Source organism: Miscanthus floridulus, chromosome 2, assembly GCF_019320115.1.
Source record: "Miscanthus floridulus cultivar M001 chromosome 2, ASM1932011v1, whole genome shotgun sequence".
In the NCBI taxonomy this organism is placed as follows: domain Eukaryota; kingdom Viridiplantae; phylum Streptophyta; class Magnoliopsida; order Poales; family Poaceae; genus Miscanthus; species Miscanthus floridulus.
This window is the reverse complement of record NC_089581.1, coordinates 129,979,139-130,000,918: the sequence shown is the minus strand read 5'-3', so window position 1 is coordinate 130,000,918 and position 21,780 is coordinate 129,979,139. Positions and strand designations below refer to the sequence as shown.

General features: G+C 46.8%; 1 protein-coding gene and 1 pseudogene across 1 annotated transcript; both read right to left on the bottom strand.

Moving 5' to 3' along the window:
- Nucleotides 1–7,745: 7,745 nt before the first annotated feature.
- On the bottom strand, nucleotides 7,746–14,088 carry LOC136537060 (uncharacterized; annotated as a pseudogene).
- A 4,708-nt stretch (nucleotides 14,089–18,796) lies between these two features.
- LOC136539665 (non-specific lipid transfer protein-like 1) lies at nucleotides 18,797–21,489 on the bottom strand. Its single transcript, XM_066531627.1, has 3 exons — nucleotides 21,056–21,489; nucleotides 20,711–20,737; nucleotides 18,797–19,184 (listed from the first exon to the last, which is right to left on the bottom strand). Exons 1-3 carry the CDS (start codon nucleotides 21,408–21,410, stop codon nucleotides 19,033–19,035), a joined length of 534 nt encoding a protein of 177 aa, XP_066387724.1. The 5' UTR covers nucleotides 21,411–21,489; the 3' UTR covers nucleotides 18,797–19,032.
- Between the last annotated feature and the right edge of the window lie 291 nt (nucleotides 21,490–21,780).

Here is a 21,780-nt window from a genome sequence, read left to right as displayed (position 1 = left end):
ACGGTGCCTCCATGATATATGGTGACTAGGTTGTCCATCTAGTTCAAACACGTAACGAAACACATGTCATTTAGTCCAAATTAGACGATAGATAGTACCTAACAAGTACTTTCTAACTACAAACTAAGTAAATAAGATAATAACTACGTATATATATATAGTGTACTCACTAAATAGCTAGATCATATGTAGTTAACAAAATATGTAACTACATATCTAAGTAGCTATCTAACTATATCTGTGTACCTATGTATGTATGTTTCTATCTATCGACATATATATCTCACTAGATCACTAATTAAATCAACTACCTGAGTCATCACATTAACTAGTAAATAACAAATGCCAACTAAGTAGGTACATTGCATATTCATAATTTTTACCTTTCCAACGACTGATCCGCGGACGTCGACGGAGTCGCAGCGGACGATGGACGTGGGTCAGGTCAACGATCCAAGCCGGCGGTGGCACGGCCGGCCGCTGCAGGTGGCGGGGTCGGCGGTGGCACGGCCGACGACAGCGGTGGTGCGCGGCGGGCGCGGGATGCCCGGGGCTCCGCGCGGCGAGTCCGGCTCGACGGTCGCGGGAGGCACGGCGGCCGCGGCCGAGGGAGGCGGTGGAGGGCGGTAAGGCGGGGCGAGGCCGGCGGTGGAGGGCGGCAAGGCGGGCCGTGGCCGAGGCCGGCGGTGGAGGCCAAGGCGAGGCTAAGGCGAGGACGGCGGTGGAGAGCAGAGGAGGGCCGCTGGCCGCGGCGCGGGCGGCCAGCCGCGGGCAACGGCGTGGCGTGGGGGGCGACGCGGTCGTGGGGCTCGGGGTGTGTGAGCGGGCACGGTGGCGCGGCGGGGCACGGGCGAGGGCGGCCGGTGGAGGCAAGGGCGCGGGCGGCAGCGGAGCTCGGCTCTGCTAGGGCAAGAGAGGGAGAGGAAGAGAGGTGCGGGGCCCATAGGTATTAAAGACTCGGCGCCAGTCACTCTGGCGCCGAGCTCGGCGCCAAGCTCGGCGCCAGAGTGACTGGCGCCGAGCTCACTGCCATGTCATCTACCATGCCCACGAGCTCGGCGCCAGAGATGCTGGCGTCGGGACGTGTTAGCTCGGCGCCAGCATTAATGGCGCCGAGCTAAGGGTCCATTTTCTGAATTCTTTCCGCCGAGAGTCTATTTGTGAAAAACTTAAAAAAAATGACTAAAATATAAAAAATTCGGGCCAGAGCGCCAAGCTCACGCTTCTGGAAGCCCCGGTACCATTTTGTCAAAGAAAGAAAGAAAGTCTCGGTTCTTTTAGCGCACAGTATTTAATTAAAATGTTGGTAGTACCGATTCGATGCACGGCGTCAAAATGGTCCCATGTTTTAGTTTAGTATCTTTTAGTTAACAAACTTAACAGTGCCATTAGCGTGCTCCTGACCTAAAACTTTTGACCAGGGATCAGAGGAAGTAGGTCTGAAGTGGTGTATTCTGCATTGAGAATCTTGGGTACATTACTGACAATATAAATAAGCACACCCAATCTACTATTACTGACTGAAACTGAAAGTCTCATTGGAATCTCCGTGTTAATCATCACACGGGCTAGAAGAAACAAATCATAACGTAAAAAAAACAAGAGATACATTTAGATATCAATCTGATAGGCTCTAGCCGTCATTGATGGTAATAATCATTGGATCTATTTTTATTTTTTTATATGCACGGGCGTATAAATACGGATGAAAAACATATATAGTGATTGGTACTACCACAGAATACGCTATATATCATTGTCGGACCATCACTATCATTTCATGTCTTCAACCGGCAGTAATATGCCAGTTTGTGACTTCAACAGCCAGTGATATGCTATTTTGCACACACAAAATTAGAACCTTTTCATATAAGGTCGGATCAAAATAAATTTTATATTAAAATTATAGTGCGAAGTTAATAACTTTTAATAGATGTTGGTTGCTCACATTCACATTTGATTGCGTGAATGGTAACCTCATCCCTCAGGCATGCTAGAATAGAAGAGAAGAAAGGTTGACAAGATAGATGACAGAAGCCATGCATTGAACCGGGCGTACGTTCAGATTGTTGAGGCATATTATATGATCGATTAGAGTCTTTTGGCATTGTATAAGAAAGATTTATTGAGAATGAACAAGCATATCTTGGGCTGATTACGTACTAGCAGGAAGCGTGTAGGCGACCACCCGTGGAGATCGATGGAGATCTTCTTTCTGAAGAAAATTAAGACAGTATCAACCACAGAATCTGTTGACGACCGACCCTGACCACGCTAGCTTAGCTGCCGACGATAGAACAGATTCACGCACGCACGCAGGTGAGGTCAAAATACGCATCGTCGTGGTTCTCTCCGGCGAACAAGCAAGTGGAGTCGAGGACGGTGACCCCGGTCGTTAGACCCATGATTCCGATCCGGCCGGCACCCAGAGGCCCAGGGGTACGGTGGCACACGTGAAACAGGGACGCGTGTGCAAGTGCCTGCGGGAAGCTCTTTAATTATTCCGGAAACAATCGCATGAAGTAAGCACGCGGCATGATCAGTTTGGCTGAGCGGACGCGCGGGCGTGAGGTGGACGGACGGAGATGCAAGCCCTCGGGCATGCATGGAAGGAACACGCATGACGGCCTGCCGAGTGCCGACGCGGATCGATGCGCTCCACGCTCCGTTTGCATCCATGACCGAATCTGAACCTGGTATCGCTAGCTTTTAATTTGCCCGAGAATGATCGGTGTAAAGGTGCGTAGCGTATAGCGAGGTCGGGGTCGGTGGCGCTCCAGAACAGAACAGGATTCCCGTCCGGAATCCGATCGATCGATGCAGCAGCCACGGCGAGCAACGCGAGGGATTATCGGACATCGGAGCAAGATACACAGTCAGGAACAGCAACAGGCGGAAGAAACGAGAGAAGGAGAGGAAGGTGGATCGATCGATTCCGTGCCCGATCCATGTATCCATCCATCATCCATGGAGAAGGAGACGAACTGGTGCCTGCATCTGCATGCAACTAGGGCGGCCTGCAGGGTGCTCTCTGACTGTACGTGCAAGAACGAAGCATGCAGGCACGCGCACACTGATAACTCATCGCCAGGTCAAGATGCAGGGCCGCTCGTTTCTCTCTTTCTTTTCACTGGAACAAGATGAGATATACAGCAGGCGACTGCTAGTTAGGAGGAATCGCATGGAATTGAGTAGGCCGCGTACCGTGTCGCGCAGAGTTGTATCTTCTCTTTTTCCCGTCCTCACACTCCGCCACTCGTCATCAGGAGAGGGAATGAATCCAGATGGGCTTTCTTCTATTTTATTAACCGGCCTGCGGTGACGTAATTGGGCTTTCTCGGCCGAAATTCGGCCCAACTGCCACTCCGTCTTTATCTGTTACGGTGCCCCAATGCGGCACAGAGGTGGGATTTCTTATCTTAGAGAGAAAACGAAATGTTTTGGGCCTACATATGTGACCGAGCATAGCTAAATTTTCACAATAGTTTCAGCTAATGACCTGGTCCATTTAATAAAAGGGAAAAGAGTCAGAAAGACGAAACAAAATGATCCTATCCAAAGTCTTTTATTACTTCTCCATTCATTCTTGATGAAAGTGTCCAAGCAACAATCTCTAATAATGCTCTTGTGAAGTGGATATACAGTCTCCCTTGCGTCTCCAAGTGGATAGTCTCCCTTGGGTCTTCACGCTGGAGCAATGTCAAAACCATAGCTAATATATTTCCTTGAAAGTATCGTCAATAAAAGTAATAATGTTTATTCTCATGAAAAATAATGTCGTGGCTTAAAACAAATATCATTACGCGTAAAATAGATTTCTGAAAGAAAAGTTGTGGGCCAAAAAAAAAAAACAATTTATTTTATTCTTCACTATGTCAATTTCTCAGCTTATAGGCTATAGGTATAGCTGGGGTCAACCCAATAGCTACATGAGCAATAGTCCAGATAATCTTAGCATGCTGGGATAATAAAAAGAATGTTACATGTGTTAATTATAATCACTAAAACAACACTTTTGACTCACAAACTAATTTCTTTAGGTAAGCTATGTTTTGTTAAAATCACTTCTCTCCCACGAAAACAAATGAAAATATTTATCTTTATGGAGAGTTTTAGCTTCCAAATGAACTTAATGTCGAAGGGAGGAAACCTGGTACATGGACTGTATTGAAAAATGACCATGTTTATGTACGTCCATGGCCAAATTGTTCTTCTCATTGGATAGGTAGATATTAGCAACTTTAGCTACTAGGTTATACTAAGAAGTAAATTTATCCCTCACTAAAATGTTTTGAAAACAAACATTGAGTGGTTTTTGTTGCATGACATTTGCTAATGTATTGTGGGGGGTACTTGGCTATATTTTATATTCTAGAAATTATTACCTAAGAGGCTCAAAACCCACCCAGGCGTCGCCCCAGATTTTATTTTAGAAATCTCACAGTCACACCATAAAAATCTTATATGAACTTTAATAAACCTTTCTAGATGTGAATCGCTATACTTAATATGGACATGTGACAAATATTTTGAACTCATATTTTGAGAGAGGTCTATTAGGTTCCTTCTTTGTTTAAATAACCTTTTATTGAGTTAGCATTTATTTTTAATCAAGAGATTGGTTATACCAAGAATATCTTGATCCGTTGGACAATACAATATGTCCCCATTTGCAAGGCAGTATTTTGTTTCTTACATTATTTTCTTAGAAAAATAACCTTTATGAATATAAATCTAGTCTCTTTAGAACAACTTTTGAAATTTACAAAAGAATACATCATAAACATGGTTAATTCAGTAATAACAGTGGACACCATATATATGAAATATGCTTGGCCTTATAAATACTTGGTTTATGTTAAAACTACTAAGTACCAGAAAAGATATAATCTAATTTCACAGCCAAAGAGTTAAGTATATTTGTTATCATGTATGTTTCTAAAGGAGGTAACTAGGTGTGAGAACATAAGTTTGCCTTATATTATTGTGGGTAATTTTAATATGCTCAAAGAAAGAATAGACAAAAGCTCAGCGGAATCAAATTTGATAGAATCTTCAGGAACATCACTAAACAAATACAAGTAAAAAGAGCTAAAGAGACCAGGGCTAAATTTACTTAGACATTGATAGGTTGCTAATTGCTACAGAAGGCATTCACTTCATCCACACCAACAAACATAGCAACATAAATACCAATTCCTACTAAACCAAATGATACCAATTAAAGTAACAGTACATTAGCATAACACTCAAACCCAATAACAGGGGACAAGGCAGAACACAAGCGTTGTAGTTGCGTGTTTGACTGACATTAGTAGTTTGAAGCGATTAATACTATCCTCACGGAGGGCCATGATAGATTAATTGTTAGAATAGTAAGCTAATTCAAGGAACAAACTAAAGGCATGCCACAGAGAACATGGGAGAAAAAAGCAGGGGAAGAAGAATAGATGGAGGAGTGGCTCTAGAGGAGGGGGCACCTGGATGTGCGACCACTGTTGGGAGTTCATGACTTGGGTCGTCAGGAGTCAGGGTGAGCAGTAGGCCTGTCACGGAAGCAAGTGCACTATCTGTGTGATGCCAGGGCCTACAAAAAATTAGAGCCCCTGATTTGTCTTAAGTCAGTGGTTAGTGATACTACAATTAGCATGACTAGTCTAACTAATCAATAAAAACATCCTTACATGACCGGTTGCTGCACCCTGCAATTCCACAAGGCTACAGCTCCCACACCCATTTATATTTCTCATCTTCTCTTATTCTATAAAAATTGAATGGAATTGAAAATAAGAAAATTGCAAAAAAAAAAGGGAACTAAAAAGGGGAACTCATTAAAATAAAATGGCCATGAAAAAGGGAGGGGATTCAGCGGGACAGGATTGGCCGGGCGGTAGAGTCGTGGAAACACTTATTGATTCCTATTTTGAACCCTCCATGGAACAATTAGGATGTATATATTAATCATCCGATTTTAATTAGGTTCTAATCTAATTAGTGATCTCTATATGAAAACAGACTTCATCTTTGAAAATAATTGTCACCAATCAAATTTCTTTTCATACCAATTTAAATCCATGAACATCATATTTTAATACATGTTAGTTTTTATTCTATGCATCTTGAGTAATGAGCATCAAGCAATGACGTGGCATAATCGTTTCATAAATATGCTTTTATAAATGACTTTCTTGAACATGGGGCCCCATTTTTAATTTTGCACTGGTCACCGTACCCAAATCTCAAGGATGGCCTTGTTCCTTGTAAACACCCAACCCACCTAGATGGGGATATCACCGGCTCGGATATGACCATATTCCATGCTTTTGACCAAAGGTGCAACTATTTTATATTAGATTTACTTTTGATAGATTTGGTGAATTGATATTGTGTGTACATTTTCATTTTCAGAAGTACTTAAATGGAGCGAGAGAATGGTTGATTGCATATGTGAAGCATGGATGGTTAATGAAAAATTGATTGGGTACCACGTCACTTTTGGTCCAAGGAAAGAAAAAGATCAAATCCACCATACTTTAGAGGTTGGATTTAGACTTTTTGTGATGGTCCCCACAACTTCATACGAACTCTAATTGGGACGTTCTAGTACTTTATAGAAATCTCTTATCAAGTATATTTTTTATGAATCTAGACTCATGTTCATATCTTATCAGATTTGTATGTAATCTTTATTTTAATGTTAAGCCCTATTCTGCCCAAGGTGTTGTGTCACCCTATTTTTGGCCTGATGGCCCATGGTCCATTAGGGATGTCTTAGGGTTGAAACATGACCCAACACCGTTGTGATCATCCTCCCATGTAATTGAATGTGTTTAGAGCTGCCACGAATAGATTGACTTTTATTTTAATGCAAATTTAGCTTCTGCTACTTCCTTGTAGATGTGTGTATCGACCATCCGATCTACTCGATTGATGACACCAACTCCGTGTGTATCAGATCTGAACCTTCATCCAAATTCACAATTTAGTGGTTTATTCTTCTTTTTAGCTTCTTAGCACACCAAAAGTCAGAAAAGCTCCTCTAAACGTGTTTTCATATTTTAGCTTATTTATTTAGAAATTAGTTTTTTAGCTTTTTAAAAGTTTTTATTTTAGCCAGAAAAAGGCGGAAACAAACATGGCCTTTTCAATCACTTTGCACGTGGAGGTCCAGCGAGTAAACCTTTACGAGTTGAATTGTTTTAGATAGGGTGTTGTGTTCTAGTTACTTTTTTTCTTTGGCCAGTTTGGTAGGCTCCGACTCCTCTAAACGTGCTCTGGCTCTGACTGTTCCTGTGTAGCAGCTTCTCTAGTAGAGTTTAAGATATTTTAGAAAATGTTTGGTAAAAGTGGCTCTAGTGACAATTTTGTTATAATTTGTATCAAGTTTGTGAGGGGCCGAGAAAAGACATATTTTCTGTCTTCAAATCTATAGTAAAAAAAATGGCTCCGGCTCCTTTAGCCTTCTTGCAACGAACCGTTTTCTAGATGACTATTTGACAGGACCCTCGTAAGGAGCCATGAGAAGAAGCCGGACATAGTCTTTTATCTTTTGCTTTTGTGATATAACCTGCGTGCCAATGCAGTATGGGTTCTGGCAAGGCTCGTCATAATTGGTGCTCCAGTGTTGAGCTAGTAATCCAAGTCTCTTATCTTTAGCATTAAGTCCATTTTTTGCCCCTCAACTATTATGTTGGTCTAATTTTAACCCTCAACTATAAAATTGTCTAGTATCGGTACCACAACTGTTAAAACCGTTCACTTTTGCCACTTGGGCATAGGGCAAGGTTGTTTTGACTCACGTCGAGCGGTTTTGACCACATCCAGTCCGAGCCCCGCACGAACACCACCGGCACCTTCCCGTCCAGCCTGGCCTCCGCGTCTGTCCGCTCCTCGCCGCCCAAGTACGGCTGCACCAGGACGACGCCGGCGAGGCGGAATGGGTTGGAACGCGGCGGGGACGAGGACGCGATGCCGGCCGTCGTCCAGCGCTGCGCCACGTGGTGGGCGATGTTGGTGCCGGCGCTGTCCTCGGCGAGGAAGCAGCGGGAGAGGTCCACCGGGACGGCGACGCCGTCGGGAAGGCCCGCGGAAGCGAGGTGCCAGAGCACGTCGACGCCGTCCTCGTACGCAGTGGGCAGCAGTGCTCGGGGGTGAGATGGTAGTCGACGGACACGACGACGGCGCCCAGCTCGCGGCAGAACCGGCGGCACATGGCGTCGTAGGGGACCGAGGCCGCGGAGAGCAGCGCGAAGGCGCCGCCATGGAAGTAGACCACGACGGGGAGCAGCGAGGCGGAAGTGGCCTCCGACGGCGAACACATTGCTGAATGCAGTTTGGTTGGGCTTCCGTTTTGCAGACCCTTCTGTGATAGCTACTTCCCACGCACGCTTGAAGCAGCTACTCCCGTAGATGGCGGCGGCGTTGTCTAGGATCGGGAGGGGAGCGCAGCTGTCGCTGTCGCAGTCCCTGTCGAGGATCGTCTCTGAGGGCGGTGTCGGCGGAGCGTCGCCGGTGGAGGCGATTTCCGCGCTGCGCAGTGCCGCCGCGCTGTCCCACGCCCGTGGCCAGCACGCGTCGTCGCTCCACAGCCTCGCGGCAAGGCCAGCCACGACGGCGATCGTCACAGCTGTTGCTTGCTGCCCGCTGTGCTGCTGCTTGCTCTGCTCTGGAGCTGCGTGGGCTATGCGCTCCTAGCGCGTGGGCTGTGCGCTCCTCGCGCCTCCCTCACTCGCCGCCGGCGAGCCTCCTCTCGGCCGGATTGGCTGCCGGCCGTCGCCCCATGTGGCATGCTCTGCTCTGGAGCTGCCCAGGGACCGGGAAAGGTGAAGACGAGATTTTTATGGGTGCTAAATACAAATGTTATAACTCATGTGAATAGTAGTATGGAGTGAAGGTTAGTTTCATGAAAATCCAGGGTCTCTTATGCAAAATGCGCAGCGCGCCCTGGGCCTACCCTCTTGGGCCGGCATGCTCCCGCGCGTGGTCAAAACCGCTCAACGTCGGTCAAAACAGCTTTGCCCCCACGCCAGGTGCTAAAAGTGAACAATTTTGATAGTTGGGGTACCAGTACTAGACGGGTTTGTAGTTGATGGTTAAAATTAGACCAATATAATAGTTGAGGGACCAAAAGTGGACTTAATTCTTATCTTTATGATAACATGTGTGCCAATTCGCTGAGCCTATGATTCTGGCAAGGCTCTCCTCTATTCTATTAATATATTTGCTAGGCAGAAGTCCTGCCAGCAATTTTTGTAAAACAAATGGTTCTGGCTAGGCTCGGCATAGTTGGTTAATGCTAAGCTGGTAATCCTAGGCTTCCCAGCAGGAGGTGCGTCAATGTTAAGCTGGTAGTCCCAGCAGGAAGTGTTGGCCTGCAAGAATTTGTTCTTGGCTCTTACAAAAGCAGAGTTTAACTTTTCCAAGAAAAAAAGAGTTAACTAAGTATATAAAATCCTCTCGCCAAATCTTTAGACCTGATATATATTAGTTTAAAACACCGAGCAATATTAATAATTTCATACTTAGTACCAAATCTACTAATTTACACAGTTTCTTACATTACCGAGCGTGAATTGCTACACATCACCTCTATAGCAAGCTTACAATACCTAGGACAACCCAAGTATACCACACCAGAGGCCTTGTTTGGATGCATACACCCCAATCCACATGTATTGAAGTGGAGTGAAATGAAATAGAATTTAATTAAATTTCACTCCAATTCACTCCGACACTTTTCTTCCCCGAAGTCCAAAACAAACAAGAAGAAAGGGCGCTATAGCTCCTGAAAGCCCCTGCCATTACGCTTACGCCGTTCTAAAAAGAGGGAATGGAGGGGGCCTCACCACCAAACACTACACACATCAAAACTCTTCGCTTTACACTAGGCACAACACAAGTATGTACGCGTGCACGCCGCCGGCTGCCACATGCACAGTACACAGCGCGCCTCCCTCAGAACTCGGAAGAAACACGAGTCGAGGTAGCCGAACGCCCGGCGGCGGCGGAACTCGAGCAGGCCGCCGTAGGTGCGGTCCGCGACGCTGACGAACAGCGCCTCGTCGTCGGGGCTGAACGCGGCGCCGGCCACCTCCCCGAACAGCTCCACCTCCTGCTCGCGCCCGACGTACCCGGCCGCGGCCAGGAACCTGCCGCCGGGGGAGAACCGGAGGCTCCGGACGGCGCCGATCCGGCTTTTCAGGACCGCGAGCGGCTCCGATAGGCTGCGCGCGTCCCACAGCCGGCACGTCCCGTCCTGGTTCCCCGTCGCCAGGACGCGGCCGTCGGGGTGCCACGCCGACGAGAAGGAGTAGTCCTGGTGCCCGCGCAGCGTCGCCATCGCTTTGCCCGACTGCGGGTCGGCGATCACGCACTCCGTGCTGTCGCCAAGGACAGCCAGCAGCTTGCCGTCGGGGCTCACCGACGTGCTCTGCATGCATATATAGCCAGTGTCAGGGATTCAGTACGCCGTGAGAATGAGACTGACAGAACCGATCGACTGCTCCAGAGCACCGGCAGGGCACTCACGTTGACAGACCACGGGAAGGTGAACTGGGTGAGCAGGGTGTATCTATCTCTCGGCGTCGAACGTTCTGACCACGCAGTCGTTGTTCGCCGCCATCACTCGAGTGGCACCGCTGCATCGTGGTTCATCATCAGAACATAATACAACAACTCAGTTAGTTTCGTACACTCCTTGCTCAGATCCAGAGGCTGCAAGCCTGAAATGACGGTCTCACTCGCTTACTTGGGTGCCTGGTAGATGTCGACGGCGTTCGTGGTGGAGTTGTCGTCGCCGGTCAGGTTCGTGCAGAATGCCACCCCGGGTTTATCAACATACTGATGAATAAGTAATGCGCAGGAGTGAGAGACATGTAAGCTGACAGAACTAAGGAAAACACTGACGAGTCTGCAGGCCACCCATCCTACCTTGCAGATGAGTTCTCCCTGGAAGCCGCCGGCCACCATGAGATTGTCCTTCACAGCCTATGGTGCTGATCTGAACCCTCGACAATGGTCTAGCCCCCTTCACATTCTGCGCAGCAGGTACCATTTGCAGGTTAGGAAAGTGAGGAGCAAGCTCATGAAGCAGCAATATGTCGTGGCACGAGTGCACGACGAGGAAGATGACGAAGGCCGCAGACCTGTGTCGGGGCCAATCGGCCGGCCACATTGAGCACCTCTCTTCCTCTCTGGAGAAGGGCAGACCAGTGCATCACAGAGTAGTTCTGCACCAGGTACACGTCGTGCTTCGAGGTAGGCCATAGGAGGTTCCTCAGCTGCAGGTGTTTGGAACACACGATTATTGCACTTGAAATACATGCTTCAGAGAATGCAGAGGATACAAATTAAGAGAGGTACAGGATGTGATGATGCAATGGCACTCGTTCTTTCACAGTAGTAACAAGAACATGTACTATTGTGATTCTTTCCCCATCCATTCAATTATTCAGCAGCAAATGCTGATGACGCTGGTGGGGTCTTAACAACTGCCGAGTGAGCTTGCACGGAGGCAAGAAATAAGACTGAACTTAAAACTCGACCTACAGGGGAAATTTTCCCCTGCCCCAACGGAATTGCGTGTGATTCCACTAACGTACTAGTACACCTTACAATCCACAATCACTGCCCGAGCTAGTACGAAAAAAGTCCAGATGCACATAAAACCATTTCAACCGTCACCCCATTGTGACAAGTTTCACAGTTAAGTCTTACAGTGATGTTAGTCTTGGTTTCTAGCACTGTAATCATGGGCCATACATAGGCTCAAACTAAACTTTCAGTGTTCCGAAGTTCAGTTTCTACAATCTACAAATTGTAACTTTCTGTTGCGAAGGTCCATGTTAACATTGCCATTCAGAACGGTTAGCCACACAATATCACCCCAACGGAGGACATGATATTCGATAACATACACCCCATAAACTTTAACAGACAGCATTAGTTTGACAACAATTTCCATTAACATGAAAAGCAAATCAAACACAAATGAGCTTGCAAGAAAAAAAAAATAAGTGAACTCCAGCTCTCCCCGTACAACCTGCAAAAAAAGGAAACTCAAGGTGATCCATTTAACAGATTCACGTCCTATCATACCATATTGCAAGTCTCCAACCCCTGTAGTCACTCTCCCGGCTGCTGAGGATGCTCATCCACCTGCTTATGGACCTAGTATCACAAGACTAATTGCAAATAGTGCAACCCAACTCGTCACATGACCTGCAATCAGTGTTATGTACACACACAGAAGCAGAACAATAGCAGCATCATTCAATGCAGATGAAATATGCTTAATGATTCGTATAAGTTGGTATGCAAAGCAGTACAAAAAAATTCCATGGTCCCATGGACAAGTTAGATTTAATATTTTAGAAGGAGTGTTTTATTCAATAGGTATAGGTAGTCGAACTTGTTGAACATGGAAGGTATAGGGGCACACAATGGCACAACATGTTCTAACTTTTAACCCTGTGCGCCCTTTGAATTCTGATACAGAAAACACACAAGAGCTAAATAGCAATGTGCTTCATGATGCAAACTGAACTAATCAACTGTGAAGCAACCCAAGATCAACACGGCGTTATGCATCTTGACATGGCAACTCTTAAGTTTGAATTGTGTAACAGCCCACTGAGCCCATGACCAACGGAATGACTACTATCATGACAGTATTTTTGTCAGTGCAGGCTTGAATACTTTTTTCTTTTAGAAAGACGGCAAAAGCTTTGCCATATTTTTATTAGACGATATGCAGGCTTGAATACCATGGGATGAAAAGATGGTAAATTTGACTGTATTAATCAAATGGCACCTTCACATCCTCCCCCAAAAACTATATCCATGCTAGTGGCAGCATGGTAAGCATGCTGACTGTGTGAATGGAGAACTAGAGTAAAATTGTACCTGAAAATGCACTATTGTTGATTTGACAGCTCTCGTGCTCAAATAGAAATCATAGAAAATATCCTTCCTCTCCACTTGTTTGCATTCCTTCCATAAACAAAACAAACATATCAGGCATTACATAAACATAAAGTAGAGTTAATTGTATTTAACAAAAATTCCAGAAGTAGCGAGCATGAAAATGAAAACGGAAATGTGACAAAAGGATCTAACCTGTTCTAACCCGCTGCGCGACCTCGTGAGGTTCTTATAGCTCTTGTATTCTTTCAACCTCATCTGACGACACTGGTCCCTAGTGTAGTTCAGTCTTTCCCAGGGTATCCCTTGCATATCTTTCCCTTCTTTAAAGTCCAAGGCTGAAGTATCACCCATCTGCTCATGCTGCTGTAGAAAAAATATACACTTGAGTAAAATTCCATCACATGAGACTGAATGGACAAGTTTAGACATTCATGTAGGTGGAACGTTAGTTTTTGAATTAAATTGTCTGAAAGACAGCACCACATCTCAGTCAATGAGTCTTCTGTATTTACCACCTGACTTGTCCACCTTAGAACCACAGACTTGATCTAGGAGATCAAGTTTAGCTGTGTCACATCGGACGTTCGGATGCTAACTAGGAGGATTAAACATAAGCTAATTATAAAACTAATTAGCAAATGTTTACTATAGCACTATATTGTCAAATCATGGACTAATTAGACTTAATAGATTTATCTCGCAAATTAGCCTCGATTAGTTTTATAATTAATCTATGTTTAATACTCCTAATTGACATCAAAGATTCAATATGACGGGGCTAAACTTTTGCCAAAGGAAACAAACACATACGTAGTACTATTGTGTAACAAGTAATACCTTGACCCATCTGATTTTTTGTACTCAAGTCAATCCAATAGACCTGATCTATGAGGGTGGGCTCCACCTACGTAGCAACCCGTTTACGCTTTTGTCCTCGCTTCGCGTAAAACGGTTAACCGAAGGTTACTATGCGTCCTTGGCCTGGCTATTTAAGTTGGTTCGGCGAACTCTGAACTACCGATACGGTACTAAACTTCCGGTAGATACAGTGTTCCGTGATGCTACAGTCCTCGTCAGCGGGGTTTCACATCAGCGGGGTTTCACATACCACATACCCTGAACTCTGAACTCTGAACTCTGAACTCGCAATTCGGCCCGGCCCATCAGCGGGGTTTCACATACCACCTACTCTTAAAGACTCGACGTCCTCGTCGAGGGCCGAACCAACCAACCCAAACGTGTCCAGGATCGACTATCTTGACCCATGTCCATATTCCCAGCTCCCCGCCCCAAGCGCCAAGCGCGACCTGTCTGAGCTTCCGAGCCATATGTCCATGAAACCGCTCAACTCTTTTGGCCCACGTCTATATTCCCAGCTCCTCGACCCAAGTGCCATGCTCTCACAGGAGCCATGCGCAGCCAAGGACGCGTAGTAACCTTCGGTTAACCGTTTTACGCGAAGCAAATATCCAATTCTCATTACCCCCGAGTCAATAACTTAGTAGAACTAAACTTCCTTTTTTCACGGGGAAGAACTGAACTAAACTTTCTCTTATAGATAAGGAAAAAAAGATTCCACCAACTTTCTCTTCTAGATAAACCCCTAGAATTTCTATTTAATTTAACCTGCTCCACAGGTCGTGCGCCATACTAGTCTAGTATCGATCGGCCCAGATCTTCGTGGGGTCTTGGTTCGATTTGTTGATCCGAGCGAGGAGAAGCAATCGCGAGGCGAAGGCGAGGTCGGAGCTGCCGTGCCCACGGCGATCTATGTGTGGTGTTGCGCTGCGCTGCGACTTTTTGTAGCAGAAATAGAGAGAGCGAGGCGAGGATCAGCGTTGCAGAGGAGGGAGGTCCTCTGCTCTGGCGAATGTATAGGCGCCGTCCGGTGTGACGTCGACGTGTGGGGGCCCGCCGACGTGGCTGTCGCGGGCAAGTCGCTTCGCGTTGCCGTCGGGTCGTGTCAGTGTCACCATCGATCACCGGACACCGCTGCCTCACCCTCACCGAGACAGAGGCCCCCGCCGGCCGGCCGCCCGCGCCCCTGTTCTCACGTGGGGCGGTGAGGGTCCCCCGTTTGCATGGGTTCGTTACAGCAGCTGCCGCGGTGCACGTCCACGCGCCCCCTCCTGTGCGCTGCCCTCCCGCGTCTCCCCGACACGACACCCGCCTTGGCGTCAGTCAGTCCACGCCGCCGGCCAAGCGGAACGACCCAGGTCCCGGCATTTGGGCCGGGTCTCCTCCGCTTTGCCTCAAACCGGTTTGATTTCTCCAGAGAACTGACTGAGAATGACAGCCGGTCGCACTTTTCAATTCTCGCAATATTAGGCTGTCTCCGACCGAAACCATGGCGAAGCCCAAATTTAAAATAGGTCTTCAATATAATACCTATAATTTTCAACAGAATACATATATATGGAAGATCTATTTTAGATGTTAAGAAAGACATAACCCAAATCTGAGTATCCTCTTTTTTGAGACATATTTGTTGAAAGGGTTGTCTTTTTAGGTCTTGTTGTTGGAGAAGACTAAAATAGATATCAAACCCTTTTCCTGTAGCGCTATTTAAAAAAAGAATGGATCTTGTATTTTGGGTCACAGTACAGTCTTACTAGAGCTCAGTGCCTGTCGATACGCGTTGGAGTACATCCAAGCCTCAGTATCATAGACCTCTCAGAGCATTCTACGTCTTGGGTGCTGCATGGATCAACAAAGGCAACGTTAACGTAAAAAATGAAACGGTTCCAGGGCAGCAACGGGAAGGAAATCGATTGTTTCCTTCTTCTTTTTTTTTTTTTGGTTCCGGGGGCAGTTTTCTTCTCGCCGCGATTATAGGGCGCGAGCGCTTACCGTCCACATGCAACAAACAACAACAACCAACGCAATCCGTTGGTGGCGCCGTGATCGAACCAAACAACACCTTGGTTTGTCGATCACAACCCTGGACCAAACCCCGTAGATGTCTGAAACGAGTCATTTCACTTGAGTATCCATCTTGTCAATTATATATTTATTCCAACTCTTTCCGCTCCACCACTGTTTTTGTGATAAGTCTAGTGGTAATTAAGAAGTGGTAGTGCCTTCCAAATTTTCATATTATACGAGCTAAACATCACTATCTTCAATCAATAGAAATAATCTAAATAATGGACTACCAAATCCACATCTAAATGGCCTACCTGTGCAAAAAAAAAAAAATTAAAAAAAAAATCTTCCAGCATCCTATATGTGCTTTGTGTCGGCACATGCCGCAGCCCGCGACTCAGCAAAGCTTGCCGGACGCGCGGCTGCGAGCCGTGCTCTTCTCTCTCCACCTGTCTCTCCTGGACGACGTGGACGTCGCGGTCGGATGCGAATGGCCGGATGCAACGTAGCCGTCGCACGTGCCGGACGCCGTCGACCGTCGTCGGCAAGGCACATGCGAGGTACGTGCCCGGTGCAGGCGCGGCGGCAGCGAGCCATGGCCCATTGCCATCCAGGCAGTGAAAGGCGCGGCGGCCCCACACGGAGATGGGCTGGATTGCTGGAATGGGACGTCGCGTTTATGTGGCGGATCCCTGGTTAACCGACGGTTTGTCCGGTACTTGGGGCTAAATCAATTCGCGTCGCCGTCGGGGCGTCCGGGAAGCGGCGGCGGACGCGACCCAGCCCGGCCGGTTCGTTTTTAACCTAAATTAATTTTGGTCGGCTTACGCCCTGTTTGTTTGGGCTTGTTTGCCATGGCTGAAAGTATCTTTAGCTAATTTGGTGTAAGAAAAAAATACTGTTCGTTGACTGAAAAAGTACGGCCTATAAGCCATACAAACCCAAGCAAACGTGGCGTTGACCGCACGCGGTCGGTTCGCCCACGGAGTAACGCGCAGCTTGACGAGTCATGATAGAGACTGTGTTTATGGATAACAGAGGTTTGGAAAACTGCAAATCGTTTGCAGAGCATACGTACGTACGTGTTACTTCTTGCTGACTGGTGCAGCGTCCCGCCGTCCGCGGACGGGCTCCAGCGTGCTCAACTGCCCACCCGATCATGAGCACGTAACCAGTAAGGTCCTAACCTGTCACCACTCACGCCGACTGTCATGCATCACCCCTTTTTTTTTCCTTCTCTCTTCCATATTATCCCAACTGTCATAGGACTTGGTGTTTTAGTAAAAAGAATCAAGCAAGCTGCACTATTGGTGAGGGTGAGGATACTTTTCTTTGCACGGTACTCTTTCCATCTTAAATTAAAATAAATAACATTTCAAACTTTAAAATTTATCTTAAAAGATGACATTATACAATAAATATGAAACATTGTCTTCTAATGTACTAGAAACTAATCACGGGTATATGTAATGGGTAAGTGCCAAATCCAAGAGATATCCTCAAATCTAGAAAGAAAAAGAAGACGAGAATAGTTTTTAAAGAAAAATATTTACTTTGGGGTGGATGAAGTATATCCCATGCACAGTTGTACGAATCCGATCCATCAGACAGAAAGACACCCACTCGCACAAGCTTGGGTTTCAGCGGAGCAAGACGCGGGCCCATTTTTGGCACCGGGCCATGGGACTGGAGAGAAGTCAGGGTGGCCTATGCTAACCACCCGTCATTAGGCTGGAAGCAGGGAAGAAAACGGTCAAGAACGGTCGGAAAACACCTCTGACCTCTTTTGATTTTATATTTTTTATTCAGAAACGGAATCGGGAAAGCCAGTCGAGAAAATAGAAACGGGTATACCGGGAAATGAAAAATGGAACAATCGGATGAAAAATAGTAAACAACGTTGAATTAAACTGCTTCAAATGTTCTAACTCAGTACAAAGGATAAATACATAATAAATACATTGCACCAATGTACTATAGATAGGTGGACAACACTATGGGGCCGTTCGCTGGTCTGGTTCAGACAAGCCAACCGGCTGATTCACCTCTCAGTTTACTGTTTATCAAGTCAGCCAAACAATATTTTTCTTTCGCAACAAATCAGCTGAAACATTATTTTTTAGCCAAGTTTTAGCCAGCCGAACGAGGCCTATGAACCAACTAGGTTAGGGAATGCTGTTCTTTTAATCGTCACAGCGTAGGAAAAACAAAAAAGTATAAAATTGCAATGGGAAAAGAAAATGGAAAAGAAAAACAAGCGAAAGAAACGGTCAAACCTGATGCAGCTACAGAGTCACAGAGATGCTCCTGTGCTGTGCTATTCATTTCATGGGTCGAACCATGCCACGGCCCCACATGACGCTACTGGCTTTTGCTATGCATGTGGCAGATATGTGCTGCCGAGCGGCGAGCGCACAGCTTCAACGCAAACGTTACTACCACCTTGCAAAGTGAAGGCAGCTCACATGTGCTGGCGCAGTATATTTCAGGACCCAGATTCCTCTTGCAGTGACGAGGCAGCATCTGATGTGAAAAAGGGGATGCTGGCTTGAATTACCGTATGAAATACTGGAACCGGCTTACCAACCGTTTGGATTTAGTTGGACGATAGAGGAGCAGTTTTTTCACCCTTTTCTTGTGCAGTGCAGGCTGCAGAAACAAGCGATACGATCGCTGTGAGCCCAGCGATACAGGCCCACAAGTCTCACAGCGAATCAGGCCCAAAAGTTTATTTCGGCCTGCGATGTTGTACGGATTTTCTGTCTAGATTTTCCATCTGTTCGTCAAAATACTCCTCCGAACCGCAATGAGGAAGCTTTTGTTCCCCGCACAAAACCTGCCGCTCCGCTCACGGTCCTTTTGGTTTCTTGAGTATGGCCCAATAAGCCAATGATACAAGTTTCAGCCCAGCGGACGCAAATACGCCAGATGCTCATTGGCAGGCGGGCGAATCGCAGCCCATGGCTTGTCAAGACTCAAAACCGATAACCTATAGAACACCACCACCTCAATCAACAACATTATCTCATGAACAGGGTAACTGAACTAACGCGCAGCTCCACAAAGGTAAATTAATCGTCATACATACACCCTGTTCGCTTATCGTTTCTGCGGCTTATAAACCGACTGATGTTGTTTTGTTATGAGAGAAAAACACTGTAAGCATAGCTGATACGATCAAACGAACAGAGTGATAGTCATCACTCAGCCTCGACGGCATAGCATGTGAGGCAGTAGAGATCCTCAGAAGAGGTAGCAGTAAGCGAGCAGCGGAGCCGCCACGGCAGCCACCAGGGCGGTCGCCGTCATCGGAGGAGAACTGGCTGCCGCGGCCTTGGGTGGTGATGCGGCCGCCCCGCCACTGGACGATCCCCTGGCGGTGGATGGTGCTGGTGCTGCAATGGGAAACAGCAACTGGTGGTCAGAACCAACAGTTTTACAGTTCAATCAATACATGTATTTCTCGTCAGATAACGTAGGGACAATAGCAGTTTCAAATTAGACACCATGCAACCATTTTCCCCCGTAGTTTCACAAAGGCTACACGCCGCGTTCCTTACCATAAAAGCTTACTGAACACCACAACTATCTTGTTTGTCCCTGCTTCAGAGCAAGAGGAAGTATGGTGGGAAACCACGAGGGTTGTCAGTTTCCTAGGCTTCCTAGGCTCGCGAACAAGTGTTCACACAGAGACAAGGAAGAAACTACTGGACGGAGCAAGCACCAGACATTGCATGTAACTGAACCAAAATATCTAGTAAGCCCTTGCAGGATGCTTCTTCACTCCAGTTTGGTCACAGATCTAGTCAACATATTCCACGGGCATTAAGAGAAATGCTGGCTGCATCCAGTTTGATTGAAGCCCGAGTACTCCCGTGACTTGCCAGTCAGACTGTGCCCGTGACAACTGTGCAGATCTCCAGGAATTAAGTAATGGTTCTTTTGCACGGCCATCAACGACCCAGTGCTAGATTAGGACAAACAATGAAATGTTCCTCCCTGTTCGGCTTACCTCATATTCGGCTTGTTCGGCAACAATTCAGCCAGCCAGAACAATTCAGCCAGCCAGAACAGTGTTCTGGCCAAATTTCAGGCCAGCGAACGGGCCATACGAGATTCAGATGAGCTGCAGAGTCACCTCACACACATTCGGTCTACCTTACGGATTGCTTTCAAGTTTCAACAGCTCAACTGAATCAGACTATGGTTAAAGAACTGAACCGTGTGCTAACAGACAAGTTAACGGAATGCTACAACCATAACATTTTTACCCATCGTTCGTCTTTTTGGCAGGATGGGATACGGTGAGTTGAGCAATAACAGTTCCTTTTCACTCGTATGCTTCTGTCTAAATTGTTTTGTAGTGCACATGCGATCCAATCACTCGCAAAGATACAAAGGCGATGAATGAAAAAAAAGCTGAGAATGGTTTGTGGGCAAAGAACACTGTTGCGGACCCATATTTATGACAAAAGAAGCGGAACACCACACATGCATGTGAAGATGTTTTGAGCGTGTCACAGCTCAGCTTGTTCTAGTAGAAAGACAACTCATTTTTGTTGGCATTTGATATGTCTGTACTGTACTCTGTGACAGCTAAAATTATTTTTTCTACCCATTAAAAAAATCTTTATTCTTGAAAAAACTACAGCTAAAAATTCAGATCCTATTTTTCCAGTTGAAGTCACAGTACCAACATATCTGTTCTCTTCATACTTGAAGATCTAAACACGCATAACACAACAAAATTCTTAAATTCATAGAGCATAATCAGTACTAATATGTGCCAATTGTTCCTACAATCCTACACTTCATCCACGGTGGTATAATAATGGCACATGTCGTTACACAGACGGACGTAAAAAAAAAGACACCGAGACAGATAGATAGAGGAGATCTAGAGAGAGAGGATTAGAGTTACCTTCGGCGGTTGGGGAAAGCGCGGAAACTGCAAGCAAAAACAAAAGAATGAAACTGTTAGATAATATCAAAATTGCTTAGAGTAGCAGAGGATAACCAAACCAACTTAATAAAAAAAGTACCTTTGTCTACACTAATATAAAATCCGTAAGAAAAAACGAAGGAACTGTAAAATCCCAAGAAGAGGAATCCATAATTTAGGCATGGATTCTCGAGGAGGGAAGGGAAAACTTTGGAGGAGATGGCATAGTACTAAGTTTCTTGTACACATGATGAGATATGCCGAGATTTGAGGAAACAAGCTCCGAGAGAAGCAGTGAGAAGGGAAGGCTCGGGCGGTGCTCACTGTTGCACTTGCTGAAGGCGGCGTTGGACGCGCCGCACGCGCCGGGGAGCGCCAGCACGCGCTTGATGTCGATGGGAAAGCCCAGGTTCTTGGAGCCGGCGAGGGAGCAGAGGCAGCCCACGATGACGGGGCTGGCCACGGCGGTCTTGACCTCGCCACAGCAGGCAGCGGACGGCCGGCGTTCGGTGCTCCCCTGCTGGACGTAGTCGAGGCAGTCGAGGAGGGTGGCGGCCTGGGAGACGCAGTCCACCGCGGGCGCCGGGGCAGGAGAGTGGGAGCCCGCCCCCGCGGCGGAGGCGGCGAGCGCCAGGAGGACGCACGCCACGGCGGCGGCGGCGCGGGAGGCGAGGGCCATGATGGCTCGAGTGAGTGGGAGGAGCGGAGTGGAGTGGGGTGGGCGGGCGGCGGGCCGGTGTGGGAATGGACTGGTAGGTGGGACGCGGGGAGTGGAGTGGTCAGAGCACGCGGCCCGACAGATGCCTTTATGGATGCCAGATGCAGAGAGGCCAACGGTCCACCGGCGCACGGGATACGGCGGCGAGGTTGGCATGAACTCGAATCATGGGTGGTTTTCTGGTTTGCTTTGCCGTGTTAATTTGTTCCCATTATTATTTAGGTCCAGTTTAGTTTGCAAAAAAATTTGCAAAATTTTTCACATTCTCCGTCACATCGAATCTTTGGACGCATGCATGAAGCATTAAATATAAATAAAAAATAAAACTAAT